Genomic DNA, 17,248 nt, shown 5'->3' with positions numbered 1-17,248 from the left:
GTGACAACATGTTTTAAATATAAATAAATAAAGTTGAATTTTACTTTATGGATGTAAGATTTTCACCTATATGTTGCATCAGGAACATCCCTCTTCAGTGTTCAGCAGTAGTCTGCTAACATAGCATGTACATAAACGCTAACATTTTACTAATAATGCCGTAGCGCCTTTGCTGAGAAGGGTCAGTCTGCTATAGGCCAGACCCAGTAGTGATCCTAAACACTAAATTTCCTTGGTTAGATTTCCTGTCATTTGGGATTTGGACCCATATATTTGTAAATCTTCTTTGTGACAACTTGTGTTGTAAAAAGGGCTTTTGTCACAGTTGGCCCCTCCTAGCATCCCTGTCTCCGTGGTTTCCCTGTCTCATGTTGTTGTTTCATTTTCTCCGTTCCAGTTCCAGTCCTTGTTTTGTTTTCGCTGTTTTCATTAGTTATCACCTGTGCATTGTTAGTCCTCATTCCCCTCTGTAAGTAAACCATTCCTTGTTGCCTGTGTGTTTGCTGGTCACTGTTAATTCTAGCCTCGTGTGAATCGAAGCCTCTGTTTGTAATCCATGCCTCTTTGTTATCTGTAGTTGGATGCGTTAAGCCCTGTTGTGTTTGGTATGCTCGTGTTTCTTAACCTGTTCATGTTTTACTTTCTGTTTGTTTCATCATGTTTCCTGGATCCCTCCATGTTGATAAATTGACCCTGGACTGTGATTACGACTAATTATGTATTTGACCTTAATAAATCTCGCTCTTCTCAGCATGTGTCCACCTCACAATCGCTCCACGTTACAGCTATATAAATAAATTTGACTTTGACTTTTTTGTAAAGTTAATGAATTTTTAACAAAAATTGGTAAGCAAAATAAGAAAATAGTGTTTTAGTTTTGTGATTTTATTTAAAATATATGTGCATTACTAGACAAAAGGGAAGAGGTTTAGGAAAAATATGACAGATGGAACATTATTTAGACTCATGATCAATGGGTAGGCATGGGTTATAATTTGTCCTCATGCTGTTGTGACTCTTGGTAATTAAACCAATTAAAATGCCTCTCTGCAGCTCCTCTTGTTCCTTTGTTTTGCAACCCATGATGCAAAGCCTAACTCTGTCACAGCCTTCCCAAGTCTCTCAGCACATGTGAGCTTCATTGCTTTGCTCCTCTTTCAACTGATCTTCTCCAGGACTCAGGGGTTGCAGGCCTGACAATGCAAATCAAGACATCAGAGAAAAAAATTAAATGGTCATAAAGTGAAACAATGTACTATGCACATTATTGCATAATATGTTACAGTACGTCTGCTGGACAAACATGGTCTGTGCAATGACTGCCCCCTAAAGGAAAGATTGTTCTAGAAATAGGGCCATTTGTTCTAGACTGGCAAATGCCCTAAGCTGTTCATGTGAATAGAACCTAATTAATTAAAATTTAAATTTAAATTTAAAAATGTTTCATCAGATGGTTCCACACAATTGTGTTAAGACTTAAGATTTTTGGCTCAGTAATATGTATTATATTACTTTTACTGTAAAATTAACTGTGTCTTACTGGAGCTGAGCATTTGTATAAATTACAGCATGCAACTGTATCTTAATACTTTATAGTATATAAATACTTTATTACTAAATGTATACTATATATACATATACATACATATAATACATACACTGAAGTCTTTAACAGTAAGTTAGTAAATCTTAAGCAACAAGTGGGTCAAAGAAACTTATATTGGGTGTACATAATTTATAATATCAGTAACAACAGTAATGAGTCAAATGCAGTGCTAAACATTTGTAATGACTACATTCATTATGTGCAAAATATTTTTTATTTAAAAACATTGCAGCATCTGCTCAATGAAAAATCACTCAAAGTGTGCTATTTGTTATTAAATGTTTTTGTAATTAAGTGGTTTGTTTTGTGAGCTTATGATAAACACCACAATGTGAGGTATTTGAGTTCAAGAGTAAAGAAATCTACAAAGGGTGCAGATACATGCCGGCAAAGACAAATGTGAGGGTATAGGAGAAAGGAAAGACATGCCCAATTGCACCGCATTGTACTGGTGCACTTGTTTTGTGTTGCACCATGGTCTTGGAGAAACATTGTTTCATTTTTGCTGAGTACTTGTATATATCTGAAATGACATTAAAGCCTTTTTGAAACTTTAGAACCTTTTGAACCTTTGAACCAATGTGAAATCTGGGGCACCAGAAGCCAAGAGAAATCTCTCAAAACTACAATATATTTAATTTGAAATATAAATAATTTATTTTTTAAATTTCTGAATGTTGTTGGCATATGGCCTCTCATCCAAAATCATCCAAAATATAAAATAAAAAATATGAGGATTACAGTGTCCTTTCAGATAAAACAAAATGTTCATTTCTGTTAGTTGTTTATAGTGATCTCTGTAGCCTATTTTTCGCAGTCTTTCAATGTTTTCTTACAAGAGGCAGCAGAAGTCTAAAAAGACTCTTGAAAAAAAACATCTGTGTAAATAAAATCCCATATAAAATGTCTGGCTTTATGTTGGAAATATGTTGTTTGTTTGTTTTATATAACATTTTTAATAATTTATATTTTATTTAGAATCATTTATATAGGTAATTTATAGGTTTTCATGTACATATTTGTTATTTCAAGATGCAGGTTCTTAGGGTTCCAAAGTTTTTGCTTGATTGTCATGAGATTACTAATTTGAATGCCTAAAGTGCCCCAGTCATCTTAAAAACATGGTGGAAGAACGATTTAAAGTAACTGTCCCAGCAGAAGCGGATCTATCTAGTATGTTGGAACTGGTGATAAAAACTGGCTAACAATTAAAAATACAGTTCATTTAAGACTTTTGCCACATTTTAAAGACAAGTTAGTGTTTTTTAAGTGGCTATATCTATGCTACTTTCAAGGAACCTTACTAAGTCATTTTTGAATACTTCAAGATTGATTGGGCTTACATCATTAAACACAAAGAACATGTACAGAGGCATCACATTTTTCACTATGCCAACAACACCCAGTAAACAAAAAACAAAAACTACTATAAAGTAATACTATTTCAGTTTTCAACATTCACAACAAAACTATCTATCTTCATTTCAATGTTTTACTAACACTGAAACTTTGTGCTTCAAAAAAACCACACAAATGACAAGATTCCTCTTCTTTATTCCCCAGTCTAAAAAACACAAAAACGATAATGCATCACAAAATAGGTGTACTATTTCTATTGGTACTATTTCCCCTATATACAGAGCAAAAGCATCTATTTGTGAATAAGCTCAACACATTTTTTGCTTCTTGCCTGAGGCAGTAGCAGGTAAAAAGTTTTGAAGTTTGTATAATAATATGAACAACTGGGTAATCCTGCAGTTAAAACAGACACGGACCATAAAGTTAAAACACAGACCATATTCATCCTTACATTTACGCTACATAATAAATAAGAAATATTCTATTTTCATGTATAGATAAAAAGCTCAGGTTTTTAGCTATACTTTGAAGAAAAAAAATTAAAATAAAACAAATTGCACTTTGTGTGCATGACCTTTGCAGCAGCACTTGTTGTTTGGCCAGTGTAATAATTAGCATATTGAAAGTGGCACTGCAGCAGTACAGAAGTGACGTTACCAGCTTATCCCAATTTCAAACGCCACACGTTTATTTATCCTAAACTGTCTATTATACATGATGAAAAAAGATTAGTCCACCTTAGTGAGTACACATTAGGAGAACTGAAATAGTAGTAGTTTATGGATAAATTAAAATCCCTTATTTGTTTGTTTATAGCATCTAATTTCAGTATAAACTTCCACTCTGGTTGTTTTCTAATGCAGTAACCTCCAAAACTGTACTGAACAATGTATTTTGATTTTTTGGCCCATTGCTCTATTCTGACCTATAACCACAGCTTTTTACATGTTTCCTCAAAATAAACTTCCCAGACTTTTCCCAATTTTTCTGTTAGAAATCTTCACAAGTGTTCAAAAGTTCCCTGTGGAAAAGTAGGCTGAGATCACAGAATTTGGAAACTCAATCTTAATACCATATATTTTACCTTATTCACTAGTGATTAACAGTAGTCTGAAAATTAGGTAAGTGTTGTGTCTTTAATTTTACTTTGCTTTGGTAAGGTACTTATCTCTCTCAAGATCTGTTTGTTACTATGGCCTTGTAATTTACCCTCTATTAAACAAATTTAGAAGTAAAGCAGAAGCAAATTAAGCCTTCTGGACATGCCAGTCCTTTCATTTCCCTAATCAGATGGCATTTTGCTCATTATAATTTAAACAATTTAATGTTGTTAATCACTGTAAGGATGGTAGTGAGTTAAAATGTTAAAATGGGCTCAGGTGTGTACATAAGTTTGTTATGGTCTTTTCACTACATTACATCCTTCCCTTACAATGGGTGTGATATGGCTGCAGTACTACTTGTCAAATTTTCTAGGGGGTACATTTTTAAAGAATATCAATATGCTTACTATTTAATCTGACATCAAAAATAATAGTAGCGCCACAGTCACAGAGAGAGAGAGAGAGAGAGAGCGAGAGAGACAGGGAGAGAGAGAGAGAGAGAGAGAGAGAGAGAGAGAGAGAGAGAGAGAGAAATAAATAGAGAAATATTTATAAATGCATGTTCAGGAAAAAAAAAAGTGAATTTCTACAGTGAATACATATTTTTAGATAAATTCCCGATACATCAAATAGGGAAAACAGAGAACAACAAAGAAAAATCTGCTTATCATAAAATATTTATTATACATTTATGTAGAAAAATATATATATATATATATATTCCCATATTATTAAAGATATTTCTCATTTTCAACAAAGAAGCACTTATGCATAGATAAGGCTGTTTCCAAGTTCTGAAACCTCTTTGGTGTGTCTCTTCAGTGTTTTGACCAGCTTGCACTGGAATGTGACCTCTCACCTTCAGCAGAGTACCTTAAAAAACAATGCACATGCAATGTTAATAAACATGCAATGCACTTTAAATAAGTACTTTATATATACCATACATAAGACTTACTTGGCTCTCTGATGTCCTTCCAGTCCTGCCTGTGTCATGAAGTCAGAAACATTCTTCTGCAGGTTATCTATACGTGTTCCCATCTCATCCAGTTTGAATGTTAAGGTCAATCGTTAACAGTGTGTAACCAATATTACAAAAAAAAGTTCTTAAAAATTAGACTGATGTTAGGTCTGCACAATTATAACAAAAATAAATAAATAAATAAAGAAACAATGTGATACTAATATATATATATATATATATATAAAATATAAGTAAAATATAATTACCACTAAAATGTCATAATTGCCATTACAGCAGCAATTTCTTGTACATTTAAATACGCAGTATTAATTTCAGAATATGCTTATTATTATTAGTTCGATGAAGATAACATTCTGTTCTTCACAGTCTTATTACTTTGTTGGTCTGAGAAAATCTACATTCCATTGTTCCAAATAATGTTGGCTTGACAAAGCCAAACTTCTATTCCTCTTAATCTTTTTAGTAGCATCCTACACTGAAATTTGGGAGCCTCTAAAACAATCTCCAAACACGAAACCTTAACTTCCGCTACCTCCACTTTCTCAGCTGATTGGCCCTCAAATAAAGTAGCCTTCCAGAGCCACCATTCAACCTATGCTCATCTATCCCACTGTCAACTGCCTCGCAACCCAACGCAGCCATGTGTCCTTCAATATCAATTGCAACAAAATACCAACCCCCCCCCACCATGGATCTCAACCTCAACTGCCCCACAGGTGAATATAAATCTAGATTTTAAAATTCTAAAAACAACTGTATGTCTATAAACTTTATCTAGTTAGTTTCTTCTAAGAGACCTGCATCCATATATAGTTTTAGGTTAGGCGTACATCATTGTTGATTAAAGTCTTATAGGTGAGCAGCTTTATTTCTTGTTAATTGGCCAACTAACAGGAGGAAGCTCAGTATCAAGGTACCACATAATTTAAGGCTTTCAGGGTTGTGACGGTTTTATAAACCTATATGGTTAGATGTAGTAAACATTGACTGATGCTTCGAAGCCACACTTTAGTCTGTAAATGCATTCCTAAATACAACTGTAGATCATTCTTTAAACCCCAGTCCAAACCTACTTTTTTTTACTACCATTATGTGCTAAAGTACATAAAGTCATAGATAAACTATCAGGGGTCCAAGCACTGAAGCTTATGAAACACTATTTTATTTGTTAGGGTTGTTCAACATGTGCAGACCAAATCTTAAGACGTAGTTCCTGTCCAGCAAGTTTTATATCTCTATGTTGACTCAGAATGCTCTAACATGTAGGCATTACTGCTTACTGGAGTGAGGTAAACAAAGACACATCTTATGTCTTTGACACACCAAAAACCTCCAAAGAGAGGGAGCACCTCACTCTGAACAGACAAAAAGACTGAACTTCAAAATAGGCAAACCTGACCTTGCCTGACTTGGGAGTACTTGTCATGCTGGAATATCATAAGAGGAGGCACGTTGCCTCTCTGGATGATGAAGACTCATCTCGGTAAATTAGTTAACTAGATAGCTAGCTAGCTAATATTAATATTAAAGCTAGCCATGATACTTCACATTATGAGCTGTAACGTTTTCTATTTAAAAAAAAAAAAAGGTTCTCTCGATAAATTAATTGCTAGGGGAGTTGCATGGGAATGTGGATAGCAGTAGGCTAACACTGCAATTTCTTGGTAAATTAATACATAGTATGGGACAAAAACTAAAAATATTCTGGGAATGGTGATATACTTGTGGGAATGGTAATAATTCTAAAAACAATGTACAAAAAATATGGCTTGAATGTAGGTTTTAGAAAATGGAGTATTAGATTGTAAAATAGCAATGTTTCTGTTTTGCCTGACAAATGTCTTTTTATATCTAAATATAGTCTGAAAAGAGATGTACCAGTTGCACAGAATTCACTTTTCTATCTTTGTACTCGTTTATCTTTTAAATTTAGATGGATGGTTTGTTTGATTAAGAGGAAACTGCTGTAATTTGTTCAATTTTATTGCTGATACTTTGGTTATCCTTGGTAAATGCTGAACATCTCAGCAAAGGGATATCAGAACAATGAGTTCAAAATTAGGATGCATGTTACGTTTGTTTTGAACTGGCCTCAGGAATAACACTAAAACGTTAAATGTTGTGAACATATAGTAAAACACACATCATTTGTATGTTTACAACAACAACAACAAAAAAAAAATCAATAAATTTACTAAACGTGTCCACTGTATCATGTTAGAACATTTTAAAAATAACTGGTGGACAGTGATCACTAACAACTCCTTCAATTGCAACTTTGCTAATGCAAGTCGGACCCTGATTACTGCAGCTTGCAGTTATTATTTTTTTCTTTCAGGTTAATGTCTGGTATTAAATATAGACACACACAGACACACACACATATATATATATATATGATAAATAGATGGTGCAACAGAGACAGAGCGACACAATTGCCGCCATACATTGTTAAACTAATCTATCGCGCGACCTAGCTAGGTAGGCTAGCTTCAGCTACTTTAGCCCGATAGCTACGTTAGCTAGCTACCAACCAAAGTACTCAATCGGAATGTTTGCAAAGACTAAATGGCTTATGACTAAATAGAATGGCTGTCTTATTTTCCCCCAGGAGTCATTTTAATAAAGACTTGTTGTAAGAGCATGTGGAGAATGACATCGTAATCAAGGTGTGAGATTAAAATTTAGTTAGTTACCAGTCAATGTGGCTAACGTTGATTGACAAGTTAATGCGTATTTGATTCAGATTGATACAAAACGATATTGATAACGGTAGCGCTAATAATATGCACAAAAACCTACATAGCGTTAGCTATCTAGCGTTAATTGACTACTTTAGCCCTCCTAGCTAGTGATTCGGTCAGGTAAAGGTACAAGTCAAAATTACCAACTGCTATGGATAGAAAAGGAACACCGAGAGGTACAATCAGATTTGTTTTTTCTATGTATCTGTCCCTTTCATGGGGCGGAAGAGTACTGAAATTGGGTACTGTCGACATTTCATGTTAAAGCTGTTCAAGACATGGTGTCCACCGATTTCCATTCACTCCCTTTTAAACTTGTTTTCCCCATGAGTGGCGTGGTTTCCCACCTGTCTCCATCATAGTCTAGTCTCGATACACAGTATTGCAAATGAAAAATATGTAGCAACTATTAGTATGGCTATCTGGCAAATCATTTTTTCGCATGTTAGACAATCGTAATTATTAATTTAGCTGCATAGTTAACTAACTGGTGATTGAACGGATATTTCTAGAGACAAGCTGGTCAGATAATGTCTGAAGCTGGCTGTGGAGCTTCTTCATGGTTGTCTCCATCTGTGAAGAGAAAACCGGTTTTTTTTAAGTTAAAGGTAAATCAGGTCTTCTTCGGTCCACTTAAACAAAAACTGGATAATCCATTTTATTTACTTACCACAATGGTCAAATCTTTAGCTACTTTTGAGTCGGGTTCTGACATCATGGCCGATTTGTAAAGTGAAATTTGCGAAGTAGTCGTCACGGATAATTTAGTTTCTTGCCTGTTCTTAAGCAACTTTGTCAAACTTCTTGAAGGCGCAAGCCCACAGTATGGAAGCAGTTACATCGGCGGAAACGAAGATAACTTTCAGATTATGCTGCATTGTCGTTTTCTCGTTAACCCTTTAGTATACACTGTGTTCAGTATCTTTAGTTTTTGTTTTATAAGCAGTAACTGGCAAATCTGCTTCGAAGTGTCCGTTAAACATTATTTCTGCGTTTACAACTTACACAAATTATGAAAATTATAACTTGAAAGTGGAAGCTTACAAGTCGTCCGTTTATTCATCAACACAGTTTGTATACTAAGCAAATTTTGCTGTATCCATGTCATTTAGAGAACCACTTTCGAAATAACGTAATAAGCTAGTACTTACGGCGGTGCATGCAAAATCTAACATGTCAAGTAGTTAGTATATCTTTAGCTGGCCATTCTGGACTCACTAACGGACATAACCGGCTCCCTTTAGGACCCGTTTATTAAGTATGAAATGAATGACGTTTATTGTCGTAATACGGAAGTCCTCTACAAATGGAAGGAGGAGGAGGAAGTCGGCTGTTGTATAAAGTCCCGGGCACGTTTATGTATTTTTATCTGTAAAGCTCACATTAGCGAACTTAGAAAATTTGAACGCGTTCTTTCACTGACCAAAGAAGAGGATTATTGAATTATCAGTGTAGCTAGAGAATTGGACCTCGCTAAACAATAGCTTTACAGTTGAGAGGAAGCGCTTTTATGACATTTAGGAGAGACATTAATTTTTGGCAACATTATTTTTTTTATATTGTTGTAATATAAATTTATTGCCTCCGTATAAGATAGGGGTGTTATCGTAACCTTAAGTAGAAGTAGGATAGTGTTTACAATGGACACTTTAATCTTTTGTCACATCTTCTGATACGGTCAAACAATTAGCGTAATTATTATTCAGTTCACCTATGAATGCAACAGATTAGGCTTGGACATTTAAACTCATAAAGCAAAACTAATAAGGTCAGTGTCATCATTCAAAAATGGAAGATGAGGTCTTTGATCAGGTTGTATATGTTTTCAATCATCTGGTCTCGTGGATTGCTGCTCTTGCTATTATATTTGGCGGTGTGGTCCCATACATCCCCCAATATAGAGATATACGACGGACACAAAATGCTGAGGGATTCTCCACCTATGTTTGTCTTGTATTGCTTGTTGCGAACATTTTAAGAATACTTTTCAGGTAAGTTATATCATGTTAGTCCATTCTGCTTACTGAGGGCACAGCCAGAACATGCGAGTTCTGTAGGCCATCGTACTGTTCCATGCACTGATGCTTTATTCAGTATTGTACAAACCCACATAGCCTCTGACTTACAATTACAAACCATGCTGAGTACTTAATCCTGTTTGTCATAACATATCAAAGTCCATCTGTTCTGTGTTTAAATCCAAGACTGGCATAGTTTCATAGTTTGGGAAATCTGAAGGAGGGCCTCTTCACTGATTTGCATGGCTTGTTCTGTTGTATTACAGGTTTGGGCGTTTCTTTGAGAATGCACTGCTGTGGCAGAGCATCGTAATGATAGTCACCATGCTGATCATGCTCAACTCGTGCACAAGTGTCCGCGTGGCTGCTGAACTCAGCACCAAGCGTCGCTCATTCACAGGTGAGTGTAGACTTAATGATAGCTGATTAGGGCTTTTTTTAAATCTTGTGTCTCTATGCAGGGGGATGCAAACAGTGACATGTTTCAGCACTGAGTGTTTGTGTTCTGTGAAAGAGAAAAATTTGATGGTCTTGTTGACTTGTATTTAAGTGCAGCACATTATGGACTTCAACATTGGACTCCCAACCCAACTGTGGCCTCACAACACAGTGTGTTATTACAGTCTTACTCTAATTGATTTCTACAAGTATTACTTCTACTTCTAAGTGTTAAGTAGAGAACATTTAAACTATATTTTTACCAGTATTGTACATATTATACTACATAAGATGCCAAAAGGTATTATAGTGCAGAGATGCTGTTAATTATGGGTAACTAATTTATTGGTTATAATTTGTTTCCATTGTTTTGCAGTATCATTCTTTTTAGTCTCACCTGCTGTTTGCTCTTTTTTTAAACTTAGCAGCATAGTTTTTTCCACCTGCTCAGATAATGTATAGATACCTATGATAACCAGTATTTTAAATCAACCTGTGAATTTTGAACCTTAATTAGCCTGACACAATTAACATGCATAAGTTATAAGACACAGGTGGTATGATCATCCAGGCAAATGGGCAACTAACCTTGCAGTTTCCCCACGTGATTGGGAAAAACTTATTTTCTTGGCTGTGTTCTATTGATGACTTCCTACAAACACATCTTCTAAGCTAAATTTGCTTCAAAGCAGATCAAGGCATAGGCATGGGGACACAGGCATGCATACTCTCAACTTCAGTTAAAGCATGCTCAACAGATAGCACGCTAGAAATGCTCATTAAATGTTAGCCAGGACACTGCGTTGGATAGACTAGTCATAGTATTCAGTCTCCAAGCCACAGTTACAAAGTATTCAGTCTTCACGCATTAATTGTGAGCCTTTATTCCAATTGTGTATCATTACACACTATTATTACACACAAACTGTCTGTGTCCTAGGTGATTTAAAATGACAGTTTGAGTGTTTTGTAGTTTACTAGGTAACTGGAATCAGTGTCCTACAGCCTCTGTCAGTGTCAACTGCTACATTAGTAATTAGTAATTGATATCAATAATGAGTGTATGCTCACAATACAGAAAAAGAAACATAACACTTGTAACATTGTACTGACTTTTGAAAATATTTTCTGAAAAAGTTCTGCACCAGTATGCACTATATACTATATCAACACCATAATGCTGTATGCATGATATCCATTGAGGAATCATGTGTGGGTCAGTGGTACTGACATTTTCCTAGGTGTGACGGAGAATTTGATCTATGATTTGTGAGCCTTTTCAGAAGAAAGATGAAAGGGTTGTGTGTGTGTAATATAAAAAGGAAGTATATATAATTCACAGTGTTGAACAAGGAATAATTGTGTTTGTGTGTGAATAGCATGAATTCATATTGGCATGGATTGTACAAAATGCTACATGCATTGAGCAGGAATGTACCATGCAGCAATGATTGCATTGAGCAGTTGTGCTGTAAATTTGGCACCTGCACAGCCTTACTGTAAAGAGCCAATTCTGTGTTATCCTAAAACTGTTCAGTAGATTAAGAACTGTGAAGCTGTTAAGTGTTCGTTCAAGGGTGGCTCATCTGTAGACAAGATGGGAAGAATTTGATCTGCAACAGAGTTCAGATATGCCATGCTCTTTAGACATTCTTGTTCTTCACTTGGTATCAGGAACCCTAATGTGTGTCAGGAGAGCATTCCCCACAATGTCAGACTGCTGCCATTGGACTGTACTGTTGAATTTAAACACAGTGACATGATGAATTGATGTTATGTGTGCCACGTTCTAATCCTTCCATCCTGTTACAAAAGGAACCTGGATTTGTCTGACCAGGAAACCTTTTTTCCCCCCTCAACACTGCTGTGCCTGCTGGAGACATTGTTTTCGACATTTGTAGCTCATTCTAATTAAAGTCTGATGACTGGTGCATTCACATGCCACTCTTAAAACAGAAGGGTGTAAATCATCTTTGAATTTGACACATTACATTTACCTGAGACTTTTTTATCCAAAGTGACTTACAATTATGACTGAGTACAACTTCAGCAATTGATTAAGGGTTAAGGGCCTCTGAGCAAGGCCCTTAACCCTTAATCAATTGCTGAAGTTGTACTCAGTCATAATTGTAAGTCAACAGTGGCAACCTGGCAGTGGTGGGGCTTGAACTGGCAATATTCCAATTATAAGGCAAGTCCCTTAGCCACTGAGCCCAGCCCTGCCCTGCTATAACACATCTAATGCCAGAAGCTGTTTTTGCCAATTATCATACCACACTCAGTCACTAAGGACACATTTAACTAGAAATGTGGGTCTCTCTAGGATATGATTAGAGTGGGATGTTTGACAATAATTTCTTTCCATTAGGTGAGATGCTCTGGATTTACCTGGATTTTAACAGAAAACATTTGAAGATCTTGTGAATCACATATTGACTCTGTGTTGCAATGCATTACTGAACACGTGAATGAAACCTAAAAGAAAAGTCAACATAATGACATTGTAGTGAACTTCATATAACTAATTATCTGCCAGCTTGTTACTATTGCAGGTCTGTTTACATCACAGAACAAAAAGGGAAACAATTTTTTTCTTTCTCTCTTCTTCTCCTTTCATTTTACTTATTTTTTCAAACATTTGTGTACGAAGCAACAGACAGTAAGGACGAGGAAATCAGAGTTCCTAAGAAGCTCTTTCTGGGTATGTACTGATCAGTTTGGCATGAAATGCTAGCCATCCATCATTGCCCACCCCTATTCTACATTCTCTTTTAGATATTTTATGATCCTATGAGAATTCTTAGATTCTAATTTTTCCATTCAACTCGTGATAATATTGACCTGGCATCCAGTCATTTGCATGTTCCCATAGGTGGTTTGTCCATATCCTACTCATTTTTTCTAATATCTAATAGTCGTTTATATTTGATAATTGGCTTGTAAACAGAAGTACCTGCTAACATGTCAGCTTTTTTTGGGTAGCAACTAGATATTCATGTAAATATTTAGCATTAGTTGCAGTGAGCTGACCTTGCATGTGATTGTTCCCCAGGTTTTGTGTTTTGACACGCTTTCAATTTAGCCCTCATATGTTGCTTTTAAGACCTATTATTGACACTGGCATGTCCATGCCCAATGCTGTACGGCAGAAACAAACTAATACTGTTGACCATAATATGCTTGTGGATCTATTGGACCAACTTTTTTTTTTTCAGTTTTTTTTTTCATAAGTGCGTGCAAATTGTTTGTCTTTTTATGTAAAGGAACTGATGATGCCTAAATATGCATGACGCTGACTGTGACTGTTTCTTTGTGCAAGAGCAAAAAATGAAGTAAAAAATGTATGGAATGCTTAATACGTCCATATAGCGTGCAGGTATAGTGTGAGGCTAGTTTTCGTACAGCAGCTATAGCTCTCTAACAGCTTACCTATATGATTCCTTTTTATTTCAGGAGATGTAAATTTTATGTAAATGGCGGGACTTTATTTTGAGTGTGTGCATAGAGGAATGTTGTTGCTCTGTGAACGAGCAGCAGATGGCGCTATGGCGTTATCCTTCGCGGCCTTGCTGCATTATTGGGCGTTGCTGGCTGATTTGGATTAGATGATTTTATTTTTATTTTTTTTCTGGTAAAACTGGCTTCACTTGTTGACCCAGACATCATTATCACTGGGTATGGAAGGAGGTAATGGGGATGAAAATGATCCCCCAGATCCCATAGATGTTTGAGTTGAAAGCTTCATTTTATTGATAATTGCTTGGGGACAGTGGGTGAGTTTGTTACTATCCAAACCTTATTGTTGCTGCAAAATCTTTTTTTTTTTTTTTTCCATTTGCAGTTTTTAAAATTTAGATGTATTTTAGATTTATGCCCATTCACTTTATTATGGCCTGAGGAGGTGGTCTTCAGACATGTGAACATATCTCCAGCCAGGCTGGTCAGAATGGTGGGAGCCTTTAAAATATTCCTGCGAAAGTCAGTACTGAGCAGGAAAGGCTGCTTTCTACCTCACTGTTCATAAGCTTCACTGTATTATCCCTGCATGCGCTACATGAAAGGACACTTCATTTTGCCAGTCAAGTCAATAGGCCTGCATTTCTCTATGAGCCATGGCAATATGTACCTCATTAGTGTAGGCTGTGACGTGATGCGGGAGGAAAATTATAGAGAAAATTGAATGTTTGTCTGCAAAATTTACAGTGGTGATTTTGTCTGAGGCTGCGTATTGCGACTTGCACATAGCATTGACAGCATTTTCATCTGTTATATTCAGATGCCAGAATAACTGGTGAGATTTGGCAAGGATGTTTAAGATATGAATATAGAAATTTGTATACCAAATCCCTATTTACAAGACTACTGTTATGTCTGTTTTTTTTTCTAATATTTAATAAGGATAAAGCAGTTATTTCCTCTAATCAAATTACTTTCAAATCAAATTGCTTTTATAGTCACATCACTACACAGCACACTCATGTAGTTAGCACGCAGAATACAATACATTTAATGTACAATAAATGTGTAATACAGTGCAAAGTGTAAAATATAATAAATATTACAGTAGACACTATAGTAAAACTACAATTGACCCTAGATTATAAACACTATACAATATACACTGTACAATATGCACAAAACAAAGCCAAGACATTGATCAATCAGCAATAGATGCTGTGCAATGGACACTGTGAAACTATACTAGAATGCTAAAAACAATGGTAAATGGTACGCATAAATAAGAGGAATGTCACTGCAAATCATAATGAACTATGAAATCATTGCAGTATGGATGATTGTTTTATGATATTGTAAGAAGCTAAAACATAAAATAAGCAGAAATTTCAATTGTGTGCTATAAGAGCATATTGACCAATCTTATAGCTTCCTGGTGAATATCCATGAGTGTGATGAATCACATTCATTTACAGAGTCTGCCAATTCAACCTCAAAATCAGATCACATTGGAAATTTCAACTCTTCACTGATGTACCCTGTCATGTTATGTCACATTACTCTTGCAGTATTGTGTTAGATAATTGCAATTATTACTGTTTATGCTGTATTATAGTTCTATATTCTCACATCTTCCTAGTATTTTAAGATTTAATATTTATTCAGTCTGTTGGTAATCATTGTGAGTTTTAAATCTGTGACATTTTAACTTTCCAGATTTCTAGAACTTGCGCATGTCCACCAAAAGACTAATGTTAATCAAAAGCAGAATTCTTTCATCTTACATGTGTGCCCTTTTACTGATGTGAGTACACATATGGTCTTATGTTTAAAAGTCAAGCCTTTCCCTACACTGTCCCACTGGGAGTGGCACACGAAGGCATGAAAGCAAAGCCAGAACACTGCGGGGTAAAAGAGTGGTAAAGTGGCACTGGGACACAGTGGGATATGGCCTGCACAACTGCCACTTTGATCCAGCTCCCTGTACATACCCACACACATTGCCTCATGCTCTCAAGTGTTGTAGATTTAGCTGCTGACTTCTTTTGGTTTTGAAATTCCTTAAAAATGTAAACATAAACCTTTTGATTTATTTGGTTATTTATTAATTTTCTTTTTAATTTTACTGGATCTGTAAAGGTTGTGTAAGGTACATTTGTATTCCAAACCATAGCCCAAATAGTGTTGCTGTAATAGTAATTATCCTCACCGGACAATTGTGCTGACTGAAATGAGTATGAATAATGTGATTTTCCCCCATTTTCCTCATGTGAATATAACTACCAAATATTCAGGGGGGGGGGGGGGAAATTGCTGTTCACTGCCAATATGAACCAATTGTATAGACAGAATCGATACACAGAAAAGTTGAGGTGCTAATAGCAATAGCCGTGTTTGAAACTGTGAATCTGAGAGTGAGGGAAATCATGTTGTACCGACTGGACAGTTTATGTAATACACTGATTCAGCCTCTGTGGAATGCTGAGTTGAGCCTATTTGCTCTAAAACATTCACACAAAGCTATAATTTTTCAGCCGTCCAACTCTGGAATGCATGAGCCTTTGTGTGCGGTTCATGGCACACCTACGCAACATTCTTCTATTTCACTGTAATCCTCATGCAGTTTTCAGAAATTTAAACTGTTTTTGTGAGTGCACCCATGTTGCCTCCTTCCCCCATTCTGGTCAGCCTGGACCCTCCCTCTGTCTGACAGTGCAGATGTGGTTGTAAGTGTTGCTCATTGGGGCAGTGGCATAAACATTCTTCCTCCAGGCTGAGGTTGCTCCTGCCTTGTACTGGTTCTCCATAAGCTTTCAGTAAGACACCCTGCTGCTCAGAGTACTGTGTGTGTGATCATGTGACCAGAAGCCTGTAGTATACTTTCCTATTCCTTCTTGCACTGTCAGGTTCCATCTAGCGCTATGGACAAAGGCTCTGTCCTCAGATCTGATTCAGAAAAGGAATCTAAAATGCTAATGCTGGTAATCATCAATATTTCAGTAAATCTTTTTGAAATGTTTTAAACTTGCCAAGTGAGTCTAGGTTTCAAACTGTAACCAAAAAACTGTAAACAGTAACCAAAAATATCATCTTGTTATATTTCAGATAATCAACTCGGTGATCAAAACAAATTTATTAGCATTTTTATAATCTGAGTTTTTAGTAATGGGACACTTAGTCTTACTGACTGAAATCTCATTTATGGTACTGCAAAAAGATCTATTCTAAGGACACTTAATATAATTCAGTTGAGTTGTTTTAAAATGTAGTATAGAATACAATAGAGATGTTGGCACAATAAATAGTCATTCATTTTAAAGTTTCCAGCAGCTTCCTGCTGTTTTTCGATACTGTGCTCTACTTGGACCTTTCCTCGTGTGCTTGAATGTCTCAGCAAACTGACTGACTGAGAACATCATAGGAGTTAGACTTTTGCAGTACAGGTTCATTATTGAATTTGATTGCTTGCTTTTCTGTTCTTGTGTAACCTTTGACAATGTCGTCCTCATGGATGGTTTCTAAGCAAGGTGAAGGTGCAG

General features: G+C 35.9%; 2 protein-coding genes across 3 annotated transcripts in view; one reads left to right on the top strand and one right to left on the bottom strand.

The window, feature by feature from the left end:
• Nucleotides 1-4,727: 4,727 nt before the first annotated feature.
• Nucleotides 4,728-9,035, bottom strand: hsbp1l1 (heat shock factor binding protein 1 like 1). The gene is made up of 5 exons (XM_027020712.3): nucleotides 8,949-9,035; nucleotides 8,468-8,600; nucleotides 8,304-8,370; nucleotides 5,027-5,117; nucleotides 4,728-4,941 (listed from the first exon to the last, which is right to left on the bottom strand). The coding sequence occupies exons 2-5, from the start codon at nucleotides 8,513-8,515 to the stop codon at nucleotides 4,887-4,889; spliced, it is 261 nt and encodes an 86-aa protein (XP_026876513.1). The 5' UTR covers nucleotides 8,516-8,600; nucleotides 8,949-9,035; the 3' UTR covers nucleotides 4,728-4,886.
• Nucleotides 9,036-9,111: 76 nt separating this feature from the next.
• Nucleotides 9,112-17,248, top strand: part of slc66a2 (solute carrier family 66 member 2) — a 21,434-nt gene continuing 13,297 nt past the window's right edge. The window contains exons 1-3 of one of the 2 annotated variants that reach the window (XM_035525304.2): nucleotides 9,112-9,788; nucleotides 10,082-10,215; nucleotides 12,904-12,954. In XM_035525304.2, coding sequence (XP_035381197.1) covers nucleotides 9,586-9,788; nucleotides 10,082-10,215; nucleotides 12,904-12,954 — 388 coding nt within the window. In that variant the 5' untranslated portion in view covers nucleotides 9,112-9,585. The remainder of the gene's footprint in view (nucleotides 9,789-10,081; nucleotides 10,216-12,903; nucleotides 12,955-17,248) is intronic. The other variant, XM_035525305.2, reaches the window with a different exon arrangement.

This window comes from Electrophorus electricus, chromosome 6 (genome assembly GCF_041902795.1).
Source record: "Electrophorus electricus isolate QZ-2024a chromosome 6, ASM4190279v1, whole genome shotgun sequence".
Lineage (NCBI taxonomy): Eukaryota > Metazoa > Chordata > Actinopteri > Gymnotiformes > Gymnotidae > Electrophorus > Electrophorus electricus.
This window is presented reverse-complemented; position numbering and strand designations above follow the sequence as displayed.